We start from the raw sequence: 20363 nt of genomic DNA on the forward strand, positions 1-20363 counted from the left end.
GAGGTTGAAACCCAAGTCTGACAGGGGCACCAAACAGGTGGGAGTGGATCGGCCGGCCGTTGTACAACCCCACCCAATATTCTTTTCCCATAACTTCAACAGAAAGTAAATCAGGTGGCGTCTGCTCCTGATCGCTATCCAGTGAGCCCTTGTTAGAAAGTAAGAGTGTGATTGAGTGGGAGAGAAACTGAACACTTCAGGTGAAGATGGGATAGGACTATGCTGTGAGGCTCCCCATGGTTGAGCAGCATAGACACAAATGCACATGCAGTAGACCATTATACTGATACTTCTGCACTGCTGCGAAGTGATTTCCGATGAACAACTGCAGCTGTTGTGTTAGCAACAGCTGTTACAGCACTCCGAATGGCCGTAGGTGTGTATGGATATTTGAAAGAAAAGACTTGCATTTCTATAGCGCCTTTCACGACTTCAGGATGTCCCAAAGTGCTTTACAGCCAATGAAGTACTTTTTGAAGTGTTGTCACTGTGGTAATGTAGGAAATGCGGCAGCCAATTTGCGCACAGCAAGCTCCCACAAACAACAATGTGGCAATGACCAGATAATCTGTTTTTAGTGATGTTGATTGAGGGATAAATATTGGCCCCAGGACACCCGGGAGAACTCCACCGCTCTTCTTCGAAATAGTGGCCGTGGGATCTTTTGAGTCCACCTCAGAGGGCAGACGGGGCCTCGGTTTAACGTCTCATCCGAAAGACGGCACCTCCGACAGTGCTGCTCTCCCTCAGCACTGCACTGGGAGTGTCAGCCTAGATTTTTGTGCTCAAGTCTCTGGAGTGGGGACTTGAACCCACAACCTTCTGACTCAGGCGCGAGAGTGCTGCCCAATGAGCCACAGCTGACACTGAGCATACAGGTGCCATGGCATCTGTGTGCTGTGCAATCCTAGGAGACTGCCATAAACCAACACTGTAGCTGCACAGATGGACAGCATACAATCAACTCTTGATAATCCAAAGCGTTTTTTGTGTCCAACAAGTTCAATTAAGCAACTTGGAGTTGAGACGAGACATTACGTTCCTCAATTATTAATTTTCGCGATGTGGCAAGGTTGGCATTTACTGCCCATCTCTGACCATCCTGAGAAAGTTGTGGTGGGTCTTCATCTTCAACCAGTTTCTTGTAGCAGTTTGGTTACAACTGAGTGTCTCGCTCGGCCACTTCAGTGGGCAGCTAAGAGTCAACCACATTGGTGTGGGACTGGTGTCGCACATAGGCTGGACCGATGTTCCCTTCGAGCCGCGCAGCGCTCCAGTGGGTCCCGTGCAGTCGCTGAGCTGGTTTTTTAATCGAACAAAACGGGACTGCGCGGACCTTTGAATGAGTCAGGCAGCCCACTGAAGGGGCCGCGCAGCCCCCCCAAAAAATTACAGGGAACATTGGGCCAGACCGGGTAAGGACGGCAGGTTTTCTTCCCTAAAGGACATGAGTGAACCAGTTGGGATTTTACAACAATCCGCCAGCTTCATGGTCACTTTTTGTACCAGCTTTTTATCTCTAATTTTTTAAAGCTGAATTGTGAGGGGGAAAAAAAGAAAGACTTGCATTTATACGGCGCCTTCCACGACCTCAGGACATCTCGAAGTGCGTCACAGCTAACGAAGAACTATTTTGAAGTGTAGTCACTGTCGTAATGTAGGAAACGCGGCAGCCACATTGCACACAGCAAGGTCTTGGTGGGATTCGGGCTCACGGTCTCTGGATCATCAGTCCAGTAACATAACCATTACACTAACGTACCCCTACATTTCTCTGTCATAAATTTCAGGGAACATTTTAAAAGAATACCAGTCGATCTCCAGTGGCTTTGCACATGGGGAGTTAAGGACAAGAGGTTAGAGGCCAAGGGATAGTTAAACCAGGACGTGCAGATATAATTAAGCTTGCCATTTTAAAGTCATATATTCTGTCCATTTTTTATTTTTCCATTATAATTTCCGACATCCACATATATGAAGGAAACCACCTATGAAAACTAGTCATGCTGTAACTGTACCCTCCCAGCAGTGGTGATGCTGCAGCCCCACCCACTGGCGGGAGGATGTAATTACCGCGTGACAAGTTTACATAGCCAGTTCCCACAGGACGTAGGAATTTATTTTGGAAAAATGTTGACAAAAAGTGCCCACAGACAGGAGATTTTTAATCTTATTAATACAGATATTTAACCCCATTCCTTTTCTCGTTAGCTTCTTTCAAGCTCCTTATCCTTATTCGAGACCAATGCACTGTGGAAGCTACTTACTTCTGGGGAGTGTGAAACAGGCGCGAGGTGTTGGGTCCCAACATTTGGCAACGGTCAGCGTGATGGGCCTGGAGGAAACAACACAAGAGAACTTAGAACTTCCGCGCACAAGTTAATAAAACATTATTCAAGACTCCAGAAACTAAACAGTTAAATGAAGTAACAGGATGTCAGCAATCTGTTCCTCCGTGAAAACTGATGTGTGTTGTGGGACAGGTTGGTTTAGCAACAACAACTTGTATTTATATAGCACCTTTAATGTAGTAAAACATCCCAAGGCGCTTCACAGGAGCGTTTATAAGACAAAATTTGACACCGAGCCACACAAGGAGATATTAGGGCAGTTTGGTCAAAGAGGTAGGTTTTAAGGGGTGTCTTAAAGGAGGAGAGAGAGGTAGAGAGAGGCGGAGAAGTTTAGGCAGGGAATTCCAGAGCTTAGGGCCCAGGCAACAGAAGGCACGGCCGCCAATGGTGGAGCGATTAAAATCGGGGATGTTCAAGAGGCCAGAATTAGAGGAGCACAGAGTTCTCGGAGGGGTTGTAGGGCTGGAGGAGGTTACAGAGATAAGGAGGGGCGAGACCATGGAGGGATTTGAAAACAAGGATGAGAATGCTGAAATCGAGGCATTGCTTAACCGGGAGCCAATGTAGGTCAGCGAGCACAGGGGTGATAGGTAAACGGGACTTGGTGCGAGTTAGGACACAGGTATCAGAAAGATCTTAAAAACCAGATGAGCTGCATCCACTTTCTGCGTCAGACCCCAGCTCACTCCCGTCCACTCCCTCGGACTGTTGTTTATTGGTCATTTCCTGACAACTGCATTTGGACCAAAAGAAATGAAAGAACTTGCATTTCTATAGCGCCTTCCACAACCTCAGGACATCCCAAAACTCTTTACAGCCAATGAAGGACTTTTGGAGCGTAGTCACTGTTGTAATGTAGGAAACGCGGCAGCCAATTTGTGCACTGTAAGCTCCCACAAACAGCAATGAGATAATGACTAGAAGATCTATTTTAGTGATGTTGGTTGAGGAACATCGGGGAGAACTCCCCTGCACTTCTTTGAAATAGTGGCCATGGGATCTTTTACGTCCACCTGAGGGAGCAGACGGGGCCTCGGTCTAACGTCTCATCTGAAAGCCGGCACCTCCGACAGTGCAGCACTCCCTCAGCACTGGCACTGGGAGTGTCGGCCTGGATGTGGTGCTGAAGTCTCTGGAGTGGGGACTTGAACCCACGACTTTCTGCCTCAGAGGTGAGAGTGCGACCCACTGAGCCAAGGCTGACACCTTGATCAGGTCGGAGACAGCACCGTGAGGAGTTGCTCTCTTACCCTGGTTTGTGGACGATTTCTCTCAGAACTCGCACTGCGTCGTCATTGCTCATGTTCTCAAAGTTTATGTCGTTAACCTGAGAGGAAGGAAAAGACGGGAATTTATTCATCAAAAGGACATAAGCAAGTCACTCATGGAGGGCACCACAGCCAAGCTGAACCCGACATTCACGTGTGCAACTTTTCAGCAAGGACCAGAAGCAAGAACGCTGGCTGATTCGGCCAGGCTCAGCGATGCCCAGACCTTGCAGGCCCCCAAGTGCATCCCCCCTCTCAGGTCAGCTAACTCCACACAGACCAGAGAACATAAGAACACAATAAACAGGAGCAGGAGTCGGCCATGCAGCCCCTCGAGCCTGCTCCGCCATTCAATAAGATCATGGCCGGTCTTCGACCTCAACTCCACTTTCCCGCCCGATCCTCATAATCTCTCGATTCCCCTAGAGTCCAAAAATCTCTCGATCTCAGCCTTGAATATACTCAACGACTGAGCCTCCACAGCCCTTTGAGGCAGGGAATTCCAAAGATTCACCGCCCTCTGAGTGAAGAAATTCCTCCTCATCTCAGTCCTAAATGGCCGACCCCTTATCCTGAGACTATGCCCCCTCGTTCTAGGCTCACCAGCCAGGGGAAACAACCTCTCAGCATCTACCCTGTCAAGCCTTTTTATACGTTTCAATGAGATCACCTCTCATTCTTCTAAACGCCAGAGAGTATAGGCCCAATCTACACAATCTCTCATCACAGGTCAGCCCTCTAAGCCCAGGAATCAAGCTAGTGAACCTTCGTTGCATCCGCTCTAAGGCAAGTATGTCCTTCCTTAGGTAAGGGACAACCAGGAATTGTCTCCCAGTATCCTGGTGGAGCAAAGTTGAGGCTCTGATCAGCAAACTCAACACCAAGCCGGATCGAATCTGGGGCCTTACTGCCTTGTACGCTGCAGTGCCACACCGTGAGGTGAGTTTACCCACTCAGACACTGAGCCACCTACCAGTCGTTCCTAGGGGGTCGCCAACCCTCCAGGATTGCCCTGGAGTCTCCAGGAATTAAAGGGCTAGTCTCCAGGAATTAAAGGGCTAGTCACCAGGACACAGCTGTGAGCGAAAACCCAGGAGAAAAATCACAGGTTAATTCTTAAAAAATTGGGTGTTTTTAAACTTTCTGTTGAACATTTTGTTCATTAATTAGTTAGAAAAGTATTGGCGATGGGAAAAACCTGCTTGATTGAGAGTTAAGAATCATCCAATCCGGTAACGAAGAGCCTGTTCACTTTCCGATTGGCCGTGGGAAGGCGGGGCGCCGCGAGGGTTAACGTGTCGGGCGACCAATGGTGGGAGTCTGGGGGCGGGGCGATAGGAGGCAGGAGACCATGTGACTCCTCCAGGAATATGTCCAATCATAGTTGGCAACCCTAGTCATTCCCCTCTTCCCAATTTTCGGCTCTCTTTTCCTGAAAGTGCAGCCTCCTGTCTGGAAAAGAACAGTAACACTGATGTAGGAAATGCATACCTGTCACGCTAAAGGCAAACATATTCCAGAAATTCGGGCCTCCACGGGGTGAGTACGCATGGGGCACTCACCCGTGGGCCCAATGGAAGTGCCGGTTTCCTGCATGCACTGCGCATGCGCGGGAAACCGGCACTTCCGTTCCCCTGAAAGAAGGGTTACAGAGGTCGAACGCGTGCGCAGGAGAGGCTGCGCGTGCGCATCGAACTTCAGTTTTTTTTGCAGGTTTTCCCGGGAGGGTAAGTCTCCAGAAGTTAGACATGTAAAAAGCAGTCGCAAGGCCTGCTTTTTACAAGGTAAGTGGTGAATTAAGTTAAATTAAAACATTTTTTCCACAGGTTTATTATTTTAAAATCCTTTAAAGAAAGGTAAGTTTATTTTTAGCCCCGTTAGAAAATAAAATTATTTTTTTCAAAAATTTAAATTATTGTTTAAAATAGTTATTTCATGTAATTTATAGTTTATTTAAAAAAAAAAATTATTTGAAGATTCAGTGACGTTTTGGGGCCCGTAGTATTTCTAAGTTTGACAGCTCTTCCTGTCAGACTTATGAATGGAGCATTCCCTGCTCCGATTGGCTTCCCATGGCCCACGTGATCCCAGGGGACGCATCGAACTAACTGCGCCCCTGGGATACACAAGCACCGCGCGCCGGCAGTTGGAGGAGGCCCAGGATCGGAATTCCACGCGGGCCCACAGCTCAACGGCCGGCGCACTAGGTAAGTGCAGGTCGGGGGCTTGCACCCGCGGGAAGCCCCCGACCTGAATTTCTGGGCCAGTGTGTAGGTGCAATGGGAGCATCGAGCTGAGGGTTGGGGCCGAGTTACATTGTTCAGGGAGTGTAAAGAAAGAAAGACTTGCATTTATACAACGCTGTTAACAACCTCAGGACGTCCCAAAGCACTTCACAGCCAATGAAGTACTTTTGACGTGTAGTCACTGTGGGAAATGCGGCAGCCAATTTACACACAGCAAGATCCCGCTAACAGCAATGAGCTAATTACCAGATAATCTGTTTTTGTGATGTTGGTTGAGTTGCATCGAGTCTACGGCACAGAAACAGGCTATTCGGCCCAACTGGTCCGTGTGGTGTTTATGCTCCACATGAGCCTCCTCCCACCCCTCTTCATCTCGCCCCATCAGCATATCCTTCTATTCCTTTCCCCCTCATGTGTTTATCTAGCTTCCCCTTAAATGCATCTATGTTATTTGCCTCAACTACTCCCTGTGGTAGCGAATTCCACATAATTCTATTGGATTTATTAATAACTATCTTATATTTATGATCTCTAGTTTTTGAGGGAGAAGTATTAGCCAGGACACCAGGGAGAAATCCCCACGTTTTCTTCAAAACAGTGCCATGGGGTCTTTTACATCCACCTGAGAGGGCAGACGGGACCTCGGTTTAACGTCTCATCTGAAAGGCGGCACCTTCAACAGTGCAGCACTCCCTCAGTACCGCATTGGGAGTGTCAGCTGGGATTTTGTGCTCAAGTACAGGAAACTCTTTTTTATCCGGCACCAACGGGCCCGGCGTGGTGCCGGTTTATCAACAAGTCCGGATTACAGAGAGTTATAGTTTAAAAGGTATGAGAGCTCCGTACACAGCAACAAATCCAGGCTTCCCTGTTGCTTAGCAACAGCTGCAGGAACCCCGGCCACAGACCAAGCGTCCCTGTTGCTTAGCAACAAGTGCAGGAACCCCCGATTACACAGCCAAGAATCAAGAAACGGCCACTAATATGAAGAAAAACTTACCTGAACCAACTCCTGAATTTTGCCAGTTAACCGAGATTTCCGGTTGTTTGGGTGTCGGTAAATCGAGAGTTTCCTGTATTTGGAGTGGGATTTGAATCCACAACCTTCTGACACAGAGGCGTGTGTGCGACCCACTGAGCCACAGCTGACACCTGTAGAGGCACCTCTGCGCTGCCAAGGGACTTTAATCTAACGGAGAGGAGCGGGAGACTCCAAAGGGGACCTTTGTCTGCCCCCAGTCACACAGGCAGCCGAGCATGATTGCTGGGTTGTCTTGCTAACGTCAGCTCGCTGCTTCTGGATGTGAACCGAGGAACATTTAGGCGCGGCACCAGTCTGGAAAAGCTCAGTACGAGGAGTGTGTGAGGCTACGGAAAAAAGGATGCAGAAACACCGGAGAAACTGCCAAAAAGATTTACAAGAATGAAACCAGAACTGGGAGGTTACAACTATCAGGAAAGACTGAACAGGCTGGGGCCCTTTTCTCTAGAAAAAGAGAAGGTTGAGAGGTGACCTGATAGAGATCTTTAAGATTATGAAAGGGTTTCATTGGGTAGACGTAGAGAAGATATTTACACTTGTGGGGGAGACCAGAACTAAGGGCCATAAATATCAGATAGTCACTAATAAATCCAATAGGGAATTCAGGAGAAACTTCTTTATCCAGAGAGTGGTGAGAATATGGAACTCCAGAACCAGGGGTCACAGTCTAAGGATAAGGGGTAAGCCATTTAGGATTGAGATGAGGAGGAATTTCTTCACCCAGAGAGTGGTGAACCTGTGGAATTCTCTACCACAGAAGGCAGTTGAGGCCAATTCATTAAATATATTCAAGAAGGAGTTGGATATATTTCTTGAGGCTAAAGGGATCAAGGGATATGGGGAGAAAGCAGGGACCGGGTGACGTAAGAAAACTACTAGGCACTTGGTCTAAGCGTTAAACAAAGCTTTAATCAACTGTTTTACAACATGGAGGTCTAGTTGTGTCCTTCACTAGTTCCTGTTAAGAATGTCCCTCCGCAAGCTGGACTCGTGCCCGAGTATTTATAGTCTCCCTGGACAGCGCCACCCGCAGGCCGCTCAGCATCACTTCACATGTCATTCTTCCATGAATAACCGATTCATGTCACAGGGTACTGAATTTGGATGATCAGCCATGATCTCATTAAATGGCAGTACAGGCTCGAGGGGCCGAATGGCCTACTCCTGCTCCTATGTTTCTATGCTACCACAGGGAGTGGTTGAGGTGATTAGTATAGATGGATTTAAGGGGAAGCTAGATAAGCATGAGGGAGAAAGGAATAGAAGGATATGCTGAGAGGGAGAGATAAAGTCGAGTGGGGGGAGGCTCGTGTGGAGCATGAACCAGCATGGACCAGTTGGGCCGAATGGCCTGTTTCTGTGCTGTACATTCTATGAAACCCCAGCTCTCTCCAATTTCGGGCCCATGTTCTGCCGTCGACCCCCCCGCCTGGGGTGAGGTGGCCAATCGGCAGGTCGCACTCCGATGGATCGAGCGAACGTGAGCTGAGGACCCACCTGTAGCAGCATGTCTCCGGGCTCGATTCGGCCGTCCGCCGCCACGGCCCCTCCCTTCATGATCGAGCCGATGTAAATCCCCCCGTCGCCTCTCTCGTTGCTCTGCCCCACGATGCTGATTCCCAGGAAGTTGTATTTCTCTGAAGGGAAGAGTGTGAACGTCAAAGTATTACACAGAATCTGCAGCTCAGAAACAGGCCATTCAGACCAACTGGTCCGTGCCGGTGTTTATGCTCCACACGAGCCTCCTCCCACCCTACTTCATCTCACCCTATCAGCATATCCTTCTATTCCTTTCTCCCTCATGTGTTTATCCAGCTTCCCCTTAAAGGCATCTATACTAGTCGCCTCAACCACTCCCTGTGGTAGCGAGTTCCACATTCTCACCACTCTCTGGGTAAAGAAGCTTCTCTTGAATTCCCTATTGGATTTATTGGTGACTGTCTTATATTTATGACCCCTAGTTTTAGTCTTCCCCATACAATTGGAAACATCTTCCCTACATCTACCTGATCAAACTCCTTCATAATCTTAAAGACCTCCATCAGGTCACCCCCTCAGTTTTGTCTTTTCTCAGGAAAAGAGCCCCAGCCTCTTCAATCTTTCCTGATGGGTATAACCTCTCAGTTCTGGTACGTATCTAGTAAATCTTTTTTTTTTACGTTCTCCAGTGCCTCTATATCCAAGTGTGGTCTAACCAAGGTTCCATACAAGTTTAACATAATTTCTCTGATTTTCAATTCCATCCCTCTCGAAATGAACCCCAGGGCTCTGTTTACGTTTTTATGGCCTTATTAACCTGCATCGCTTCTTTTAGTGATTTGTGTATCTGTGCCCCAGATCCCTCTGTTCCTCTACCCTAATTGGACACTGACGGGCTGGATTTTATCAATGGAGGCGAGACTCCCACTTTCGGGGTTGTAGTCCCGCCTCCATCGAGTTGTGGCCAACCCACTCGATTTTCCCTTGATTGACCTTGTTGAGCCCACCCAGCGAGCTCAGCAGACCAATTAAGGGCCACCCAGCAACAGGTGACGTCACAGATTGACATTTCATCTATCAAGACCTTTTGACAGATGAAATATCAGCGTTTGACAGCTGTTTCTGACAATCTGTACTCCAAGTTAATTCCTTCCTCTCAGGCTGATTTAGAGATCTCTCCAGAACAGAAAGCTGAATGCTGCAACTTTTGACAGCTCGCGGCCATTCTGCTTTCTGTGCCGGTGAGATGAGGGACTCCCGAGACCTGAAGGAAGGAAGGCTGTAAAGGTAAGTAAAACTTCTTTAAACACTTTACACACACCAAACACACTTACCTCTGCACTCATGCACCCATCACTCACCTGAACACCGGACATCTCGACCCCTCCAAGTCCTTCAGCCCGACGGTCCGCCTTGCTAACTTGGCGTGGTTTGGAGCCGTCGGGCAGCCCACACTTCAAGAATGAAAATAAGGATTAGGCTAACAACTGCCTGATAACTACCTGTTAACAGGTACTTAATTGGCACTAATCCCCTTCCCGCCTCGGGGAGGCGGCTCCCAGCACAGGTCGGGTACCCGCCTCCTGGGAAACGGGCATGGAGGCGGGTTGGGGGCAGGATGGGTTCGTGCCCCCCGATTTCGCGATTTTAACACCCCACACGCCTCCATTCCCGCCTCCACGGCCCTGGGAAATTCTAGCCCCTAGTTTCCAACTAGAATGTGGCCGCCTTATTCTTCCTACCAAAATGTACCACCTCACACTTGTCTATAATGAAGTTCATTTGCCAATTACACATCCATTCTGTAAGTTTATTGATGTCTTCCTTTGTATTTTTCCACAGTCCTCCTCTATACTAACTACACCACACCACACCACACCACCCCCAATTTGGTGTCGTCTGCAAATTTTGAAATTGTATTTCTGATTCCCGAGTCCAAATCGTTTTTGTAAATGGTGAGCAATGATGGTCCCAGCACCGATCCCTGTGGAACGCCACTTCCCACCATTTGTCAATCTGAGTAACTACCTTTAACCCCTTCTCTCTGTTTTGTCGCCAGCTCGCTCTCCATTCTGCTACTTGTCCCCTGACTCCACATGTTCTGCCCTTAGTCCTGAGTCTACTATGTGGTACCTTATCAAAAGCCTTTTGAAAAATCCAAATATATTATGTCTACTGCATTACCCTTGTCTACCTTTTCTGTTACTTTTTCGAAGAATTCAATGAGGTCGGTCAAGCGTGACCTTCCCTTTAGGAATCTGTGCTGAATTCTTTATTATATTTTCAGTTTCTAGCTGTTTTCTATTACATCTTTGAGTAAGGATTCCATTGTCTTTCCTACTACCGACATTAAGCTAATTGGTCTTTAGTTCCCTGGGCTTGTTTATTCTCCATTTTTTAATATAGGAATCACATTGGCTGCCTGTCAGTCCTCTGGCACTATTCCCTAATAGTGCCTCTGCTATCTCTTCCCTAACTTCTTTTATATGTGCGATGCAATCCATCCAGACCAGGGGTTTTATCCTCTCTGAGTTTGATCAGTTTATCAATTATTTCTGCCCTTTCTATCTTAAATGTCTTGATATCTTTTTTGTTCTCTCCTAATTTCGTGCCAACCCTGTTAGTCTCCCTGGTAAATACCGAGGCAAAGTAACTATTCAATATTAAAGTGGGTGTGAGGGGGGTGGGAAGAGAAATAAAATAAAACCCGAAGTGATAGATTGGCAACAGACCCTGGGGGAAAATAAGGCAACATGTTTTTACGCAGTGAGTTGTTATGATCTGGAATGCGCTGCCTGAAAGGGCGGTGGAGGCAGATCCAATAGTAACTTTCAAAAGAGAAAAGGAACACTTGCCTTAGAGGCGGCGCAACAAAAGTTCCCTAGATTGATCCCTGGGATAGGGGGATTGTCCTACGAGGAGAGATTGATTAGATTGAGCCTATACTCTCTGGGGTTTAGAAGAATGAGAGGTGATCTCATTGAAACATACAAGATTCTGAGGGGGATTGACAGGGTAGATGCTGAGAGGTTGATTCCCCCTGGCTGGAGAGTCTAGAACTAGGGGGCACAGTCTCAGGATAAGGGGTCGGCCATTTAAGACTGAGATGAGGAGGAATTTCTTCACTCAGAGCGTTGTGAATCTTTGGAATTCTCTGCCCCAGAGGGCTGTGGATGCTGAATTGTCGAGTATATTCAAGGCTGAGATCGATAGATTTTTGGACTCGAGGGGAATCAAGGGATATGGAGATCGGGCGGGAAAGTGGAGGTGAGGTCAAAGATCAGCCATGATCTTATTGAATGGTGGAGCAGGCTCGAGGGGCCGTGTGGCCGACTCCTGCTCCTAATTCTCATGTTTTTAAAAGGAATATTTCTCAGGGCTATGGGGAAGAGTGAGAGGAATGGGACTAACTGGATAACACTTTCAAAGATCACGATGGGCCGAATGGCATCCTTCTGTGCTGTATGATTTTATGTAGCGTGTATTGGCTCCAAAGCCCAAGCCTTGCCGCGCTCCCTCATTCTGTAACCCGTGCTACAAAAGATTACTACGCATCCCTCAGCGGTTAACTACCTAACAGACGATTCTTAAGCTCCCGTCAGTTTTTTCATTCCCCCTACACATCCTCTCCACCACTCCCGAGCTCGGGAACTGGGCACTTACCCATGTTTAAAGTGACGGTGATGATGTTGAGGGACATGGTGGAGTCTGTGATGCTGCTAAACGAGGAGGACTGAAAGAGAGCAGAAACATAAGCCGGTAAATCCATCACCTTCCAGCAATGCTGCCGACAGCAGGGGGCCGACACGGACCCTCCAGAGGGTCTCCATACCGTACTGGATAACTGGACCACACTCTGAATGAGAAGGGCTGCACAGTTCCTCCACAGATGGGCAGTAGCACAAGAGCTCAGACCATTGTTCCTCTGCAGGTTATTTCACTGGCTCACTCTCAAAGACACCCACGTTAGACACACATTCAATGTGTGCCAGGCGGCCTCAAGGCGTCACCATGCTGTACGTCGGTGCTCAGTGAGTATCAGCAGGCAATTCCACCACAGCAAACCTGCAGCCCAGCCAGATCCTGTCCTCACCCAACGTTCCCAGTATACACTTTCCAACAGGACATCAACAGACAACCATAAGTGTATCGGAAGTTTTACTCTGTGTCTAACCCGTGCTGTACCTGCCCTGGGAGTGTTTGATGGGACAGTGTAGAGGGAGCTTTACTCTGTATCTAATCCCATGCTGTACCTGCCCTGGGAGTGCTTGATGGGACAGTGTAGAGGGAGCTTTACTCTGTATCTAGCCCGTGCATTACCTGCCCTGGGAGTGCTTGATGGGACAGTGTAGAGGGAGCTTTACTCTGTATCTAACCAGTGATGTACCTGCCCTGGGAGTGTTTGATGGGACAGTGTAGAGGGAGCTTTACTCTGTATCTAACCCGTGCATTACCTGCCCTGGGAGTGTTTGATGGGACAGTGTAGCGGGAGCTTTACTCTAACCTGTGCTGAGAATGTTAGATGGCAACACCTTGATCAGTACAAACAAGTGGATCAGAGACAGCGGTGTTTCAGAGGCTGTAACAGTAGGTTAGAAGGAGACGAGGAATGCACCCACCCTTTCGATGCGAGGGATCCGGGGTTTCCGCCGCCGCCGTTTGTGCCGCCGCATGAGTTTGGACGAGTTGCTCTGCTCCGTGGAGCTGCTGAACCTGTAACGGGAGCGAGTCACAGAGAGACCATGAGGTCACAGGGGCTCCGTCTCCAAACGCAATCTCTAATTTTCCTCCGCCTCCTTGCCCGAGACGCTGGGTCCAGCTGGAGTTACAGCCCCCTGGGCACCCGCCGCCCTCTCCTTACCGCTCCTCAGTGGCCCACACTAGACAGCAAGCGTGGGCTGGATGCTCAGACCACGGACAGCGTTTGACAACCCAGCCCCCATCCTGTCCTTAATCAACATCCACACTCAAGGCTAATGAAATGTTGGCCTTTATCTCAAGGCGGCTGGAATACCAAGCGGTGGCAGTGATGCTTCAGTTGTACGGAGCCTCGGTCAGACCCCATCCGGAGTGACTGGGTTCAGTTCCGGGCCCCGCCCCTCGGGAAGGATATATCGGCCTCGGAGGGGGAGCAGCGTAGATTCACCAGAACGATACCGGGGCTAAAACGGTTAAATTCTGAGGACAGTTTGCACAGACTGGGCTTGTAATCCCTCGAGTATAGAAGATTAAGGGGTGATTTAATCGAGGTGTTTAAGATGATTAAAGGAGTTGATCGGGTGGATCGAGAGAAACTATTTCCTCTGGTGGGGGGAGTCCAGAACAAGGGGGCGTAACCTTAAAATTAGAGCCAGGCCGTTCAGGGGTGATGTCAGGAAACACTTCTTCACACAAAGGGCAGTGGAAATCTGGAACTCTCTCCCCCGAAAAACTGTTGAGGCTGGGGGGGGGTCAATTGAAAATGTCAAAACTGAGGCTGATAGATTTTTGTTAGGCAAGGATATTACAACAACAACTTGTATTTATATAGCACCTAAAATGTAGTAAAACATCCTAAGGCGTTTCATAGGAGCATAATCAAACAAAATATTAAGGGTTACAGAGCCAAGGGGGGTAAATGGAGTTAAGATACAGATCAGCCGTGATCTGATTGAATGAGGAACATTCTCGAGGGGCTGAATGGCCTCCTCCTGTTCCTATGTTCATAATTAACTCTCACAGACAGGCAGGAGTCACTGGCAATCTGCAGCAGGAGCCCCTGCCTACTCCAGGCACTGAGTTCACGTTCAGGGTCTCTTGAGTAGACTAGGCCGGTACTCGCTGGAGTTTAGAAGAATGAGAGGTGATCACATTGAAACACATAAAATTCTCCAGAGGCTTGACAGGGTAGATGCTGGGAGGATGTTTCCCCCTGGCTGGAGAGTCTAGAACTTGGGGTCACCGTCTCAGAATAAGGGGTCGGCCATTTAGGACTGAGATGAGGAAGAATGTCTTCACTCAGAGGGTGGTGAATCTTTGGAATTCTCTGCCCTGTGAATGCTGAGTCGTTGAGTACATTCAGGACAGAGATCGATAGATTTTGGACACGAAGGAAATCGTGATATGGGGATCGGGCGGGAAAGTGGAGTTGTGGTCGATGATCAGCCATGATCTTATTGAATGGCGGAGCAGGCTCGAGGGGCCGCGTGGCCGACTCCTGCTCCTAATATGTTCTTATTCTTATGTCCCTCCTGCTATCACAGCTGAGGTTAAGATAGACTGGCGATCAAAGTTGGGACTTTCTGTTTGAGTGCTGTACAAGGGACACGTGTTTGACTGAAGCTATCACTTCAAGCTGCAACAGCACTCATTTACAGCACCCCTTAAAAAGAACGTGCATTTCTCCAGCGCCTTTCACCACCTCAGGACGTCCCAAAGCGTTTCACAGTCAATGAAGTGCTTCTTTTTTGAAGTGTAATCACTGTTGTAATTTAGGAAATATGGCAGCCAAATTGCACACAGCAAGCTCCCACAACCAGCAATGTGATAATGACCAGATAATCAGCTATTGATGGATAAATATTGGCCAGGACACCGGGGAGGACTCCCCATCTCTTCTTCCAACAGTGGCCGTGGGATCTTTTACATTCACCTGAGAGAGCAGACGGGGCCTCGGTTTAACGTCTCATCCGAAAGACGGCACCTCCGACAGCACCGCACTGGGAGCGTCAGCCTGGATTATGTGCTCAAGTCTCTGGAGTGGGACTCGAACCCACAACCTTCTGACTCAGCGGCGAGACTGAGCCACGGCTGCCAGCTTGACCGAGAGATCACCTAACCCAACACAGAATCAAACCTGAGGCCCTTGGGGAACTGTGGAAAGGGGGGGGGGGGGGGGGCGGGGAAATCAGCCAGGGCTCCTGCTCCTGACTGTTATGCAGTGACTCCTGTAAGCAGATAATTTAGAGAGTGACCATCTGCGCTCACACACATTGGTGAGGCATTCGGAGCGTGTCCGGGGTTCATGGACTGTACCCCAGCAAGAGTTAGTGACTTGAGGAGCAAAGAAAATCAGGGGGAAAAATTAGGCAAATGAAAAAGAAAATTTGACAATCTGAACACAAGGGGTTGTATTTTGCGACCCCAATGGGTGCGTACGAGGTGTGCACACGTCCTTAGGGGCCGCGCAAGTTCCGGTTTAGGCATGCAAAGCGCACGCGCTAAAACCCGGAACTTGCGACCGGTCAATACATATAAAGCATTATTTTTTAAATCAAAAAATTAAATTTTTGTTTAAAGTATTTAATTAAACGACACTTTAATGAATTTTAAATAGGTAATTTAATTTTTTTTAAATTTCATGTGGGAGTTCCGTACGTACACGAACACAAGTACGAGGGGGGATTCCCTTCTTTTATTGGTTGGCCCGGCCCACGTGATCCCAGGGGCGCTGGCAAACTGCGTATGTCCCTGGGATACGTGGGCCTCTGCCCGCGCGGACCCGGAGGCCTCCGTATCTCCCGGAACACCAAGTAAATGCGTCGATATTTTACAGGGCGGAGGTGTGCGCCCCGCGGGGAAGCCTCCGATCGCAAATGTTGGGCCGTTACCTCCATCAGGGAGCTGCTATAAACTGTATCCGGCACAAGAGGGCAGAAGACATCACAGAAACTAGCAAAAGTGCTTGATAAGATTTACATGGAATGTTAAAATTCAATGACATTTTATTCAAAGGTTCCCGCACAGGAACAACAGCTTACATTTATTCAGCGCCTTTAATGCAGTAAAATGTCCCAAGGCCCTTCACTGGAGCGATATCAGACAAAATTTGACTCTGAGCCACGTAAGGTGCTATTAGGACAGGGAGCTCGATCAGAGGTAGGTTTTAAGGAGTGTCTTAAAGGAGGAGAGAGGTAGAGAGACTGAGAGGTTTAGGGAGGGAATTCCAGAGCTTAGGGCCCAGGCAGCTGAAGGCACGGCCGCCAATGGTGGAGCGATTAAGTGGGGGATGCGCAAGAGGCCAGAATTAAAGGCCGCCATGTAATTAAATAAGGACTGGTGATGGTGCTGCTTGCTAGCTTGTTTACTGTCCTTTTACAAGACAAAGAATCATTTTCCAGAGAGATGGAGAACATCTGCACTTGGTCCCACTCAATGTTCCCTCTAGTTTTTTTGGGGTGCCGGTCCCTTTAACGGGTTGCGCGGCCCATTCAAATTTCCGCGCACGCGCGGTTTTTCCCGTTGAAAAGCCGGCAAGCGGACCTCCAAGCCGCTGCGCGGCCGCGCAGCTCCACGGGAACATTCGTCCAACTGCGTTGTGCTGAGCATCCTTACATGGCCAGTACCTGTTCCTTGGCAAGTTTTCTCCCCGAAGGGGCCGACTCTCACTGGAGTACGGTTCCAGTCACCCGCCGATACAGACAAGCTCAACCCTGTCCACATCCACAAGCACGCACTTTCCAACATGTGACTGGACAGCGACAGCCCTGGCTCAGTGGGCAGCACTCTCTCACCTCTGAGTCAGAAGGTTGTGGGTTCAAGTCCCACTCCAGAGACTTCAGCACAAAAATCTAGGCTGACACTCCCAGTGCAGTACTGAGGGAGTGCTGCACTGTTGGAGGTGCCGTCTTTCAGATGAGACATTAAACTGAGGCCCCGTCTGCTCTCTCAGGTGGACGTAAAAGTTTCGAAGAAGAGCAGGGGAGTTTTTCCCGGTGTCCTGGGCATGCTAGGGTTTGGATGATCAGCCATGGTCTCGTTGAATGGCGGAGCAGGCTCGAAGGGCCGAATGGCCTACTCCTGCTCCTATCTTCTATGTTTCTATGTTTCTATAATATTTATCCCTCAATCAACATCACTAAAACTGATTATCTGGTCATTATCTCATTGCTGTTTGTGGGAGCTTGCTGTGCGCAATTGGCCGTCGCGTTTCCCACATTACAACAGCGACTGCACTTCAAAAGTACTTAATTGGCTGTAAAGCGTTTTGGGACGTCCTGAGGTTGTAAAAGGCGCTATATAAATGCAAGTCTTTCAGGGCATTGAGCTGATTGTAGTAGACCAACTAAGATTAGATACTCAGGCCAGGCCAGGCCAGGGATAATACCTGGGCCTTCTGGTCTCTGTATCATGTTGGGTTCTGCCCTTATGTACGGGTCACAGCTTCCCTTGCATTGTTCAATGTTAAATGTCACTTGCAATTAATTTGTGTAGCTTTTGCATCTCTGTAGATGTCATTGAATTTGATCCCTTCTCTCTGAACATGCTGCCCTCCCACACTACCTGGTATCACCTGCAGACAGGCACATTCATCGAGATAAGTTGTTGAGCTCCCACACCATCGCTCCTTTCTAATCTAGTCTCCATTTCGTATAGATTACAGAGAATGTACAGCACAGAAACAGGCCATTCCGCCCACCTGGTTTTTTTCTTATTCGTTCATGGGATGTGGGTGTCGCTGGCAATGCCAGCATTTATTGCCCGTCCCTGTAACCGAGTGTCTCGCTCGGCCATTTCAGAGGGCAGTTAAGAGTCAACCACATTGCTGTGGGTCTGGAGTCACACATAGGCCAGACCGGGTAAAGACAGCAGATTTCCTTCCCATTAGTGAACCAGATGGGTTTTTACGACAGTTTCGTGGTCACCATTACTGACACGAGCTTTTTAATTCTAGATTTATTTAATTAACTGAATATTACTTCCCCAGCTTCCATGGTGGGATTTGAACTCATTTTGCCGGATCATTTGTCCAGATTACTCGTCCAGTAACATAACCACCATGCTACCGTGCCGTGCCGGTGTTTATGCTCCACACGAGCCTCCTCCCACTATTTACTTCATCTCACCCTATCAGCATATCCTTCTATTCCTTTCTCCCTCATGTGTTAATCCAGCTCCCCCTTAAATGCACCTCCGCTCGCATCAACCACTTCTTGTGAAGCATTACGCGAGGCTGCTTGTCAATCGAACCGCGTGCTTCTGTCGGATTAGACCGTTTCTGGCGGATCTCCACCGATGGCTTCCCTTCGCACGCCCGCTCCATTAGCGTCAGATTCCTTCAAGATGCACCCTTGGCCCCCACCACTACTTCATCCACATGCTGCCCGCTGGCATCACGTGCAGACACGGGAGCTCAGATTCCACAAGTACGCTGCTCGTCCAGCACCTAGGCTTCAAAGGTCCGTAATTTCCTCCAGCTGAACGCTGGGAAGATCAAAACCATTGCCTGGCCGGCCTCCCACCATCCACTCTCCATAAAACTCAGCTCATCCCAAGCTCTGCTGCTCCCGTGTCCTAACTCGCACCGAGTCCCGTTCACCCATCACCCGCTGAGCTCACTGACCCGTGTCCTAACTCGCACCGAGTACCGTTCACCCATCACCCGCTGAGCTCACTGACCCGTGTCCTAACTCGCACCGAGTACCGTTCACCCATCACCCGCTGAGCTCACTGACCCGTGTCCTAACTCGCACCGAGTCCCGTTCACCCATCACCCGCTGAGCTCACTGACCCGTGTCCTAACTCGCACCGAGTACCATTCACCCATCACCCACTGAGCTCACTGACCCGTGTCCTAACTCGCACCGAGTCCCGTTCACCCATCACCCGCTGAGCTCACTGACCTACATTGGCTCCCAGTCCAGCAACACCTCGATTTCAAAATTCTCATCCTTGTGTTCAAATCCCTCCGTGAACTCGCCCCCTCCCTATCTCTCATCTCCTCCAGTCCCACAACCCTCCGAGATCTCTGCGCTCCTCCAATTCTGGCCTCTTGAGCATCCCCGATTTCCATCGCTCCACCATTGGTGGCTGTGCCTTCAGCTGCCTGGGCCCCAAACTCTGGAATTCCCTCCCTAAACCTCTCCGCCTCTCTCTCCACCCTTAAGACGCTCCTTAAAACCGACCTCTTTGACCAAGCTTTTGGTCACCTGTCCTAATATCTCATGTAGTTCGGTGTCAAATTTGATCTGATAATGCTCCTGTGAAGCAGCTTGGGACGTTTTACTTTGTTAAAGGCGCTATATAAATACACGTTGTTGTTGTTGTTGTTGTCCCCCGCCACCAATCCCGTACTCTTTCCATTGTCTCCCCCTCCCTCCTCAACCTCTGTCTCGGGCTGAACCAGTTACTGAAAGATAAGACGGTGAATTATAGCCACACTGCTTGAGGAATCTCTAGCCCGCCCCCCGCCACCATATCCCTCAGTCCCTTTGCCTCACCCCGAATGTACCCGATTGCCCCTTGGCCCCACTTACACGGCCCTGCGTCAATGGTTATTTTCCACAAACCCGACCGGCCTTTGGCTGGAAGACTCTCGTACCTGCTGGTCGAATCATCCTCATCCGAGTCGAAGAAGCTCGTGGACTCCAGCTCGCTGCTCATCAGGGTGGAGGAGCTCTCGTAGCCGCCAGTCTCGTGGCGCCGCTCCAGCTTCGTGTGGCCGTTGACTCGGGGAACTGCGAGCAAGAGGCCAAAGGTCAGAGGTTAAAACTCACCGCGGCACAGTGGGGGGGGGGGGGGGGGAAATACCCAAGCGTTAAGCGATCGGAAATATTCCCAGGCACACAGATGTACTGAAGAGCTGCCCAGAACCTCTCCCGAGACTGGCAGTAACAGGCTCTCTCGCTCCACCAGCACAACAATAGAAACATAGAAACATAGAAGATAGGAGCAGGAGTAGGCCATTCGGCCCCTCGAGCCTGCTCCGCCATTTAATGAGATCATGGCTGATCATCCAAATTCAGTACCCTGTCCCTGCCTTCTCCCCATATCCCTTGATCCCTTTAGCCTTAAGAAATATATCCAACTCCTTCTTGAATATATTTAATGAATTGGCCTCTACTGCCTTCTGTGGTAGAGAATTCCACAGGTTCACCACTCTCTGGGTGAAGAAATTCCTCCTCATCTCTGTCCTAAATGGCTTACCCCTTATCCTTAGACTGTGACCCCTGGTTCTGGACTCCCCCGCCATCGGGAACATCCTTCCTGCATCTAGTCT

At 49.2% G+C, this 20363-nt stretch overlaps 1 protein-coding gene across 1 annotated transcript in view; it reads right to left on the reverse strand.

Annotated features, from left to right (window-relative positions):
- The window catches only part of dvl3b (dishevelled segment polarity protein 3b), a 187358-nt gene that overhangs the window by 24392 nt on the left and 142603 nt on the right, over nucleotides 1-20363 (reverse strand). Inside the window, exons 5-10 of the mRNA XM_085989689.1 lie at nucleotides 19686-19821; nucleotides 13006-13099; nucleotides 12050-12119; nucleotides 8405-8544; nucleotides 3602-3678; nucleotides 2268-2335 (exon numbers count right to left, since the gene is read on the reverse strand). Coding sequence (XP_085845815.1) covers nucleotides 2268-2335; nucleotides 3602-3678; nucleotides 8405-8544; nucleotides 12050-12119; nucleotides 13006-13099; nucleotides 19686-19821 — 585 coding nt within the window. The remainder of the gene's footprint in view (nucleotides 1-2267; nucleotides 2336-3601; nucleotides 3679-8404; nucleotides 8545-12049; nucleotides 12120-13005; nucleotides 13100-19685; nucleotides 19822-20363) is intronic.

This window comes from Somniosus microcephalus, chromosome 6 (assembly GCF_052327205.1).
Source record: "Somniosus microcephalus isolate GS21.2 chromosome 6, FLI_Smic_1.0, whole genome shotgun sequence".
Classification (NCBI taxonomy): domain Eukaryota; kingdom Metazoa; phylum Chordata; class Chondrichthyes; order Squaliformes; family Somniosidae; genus Somniosus; species Somniosus microcephalus.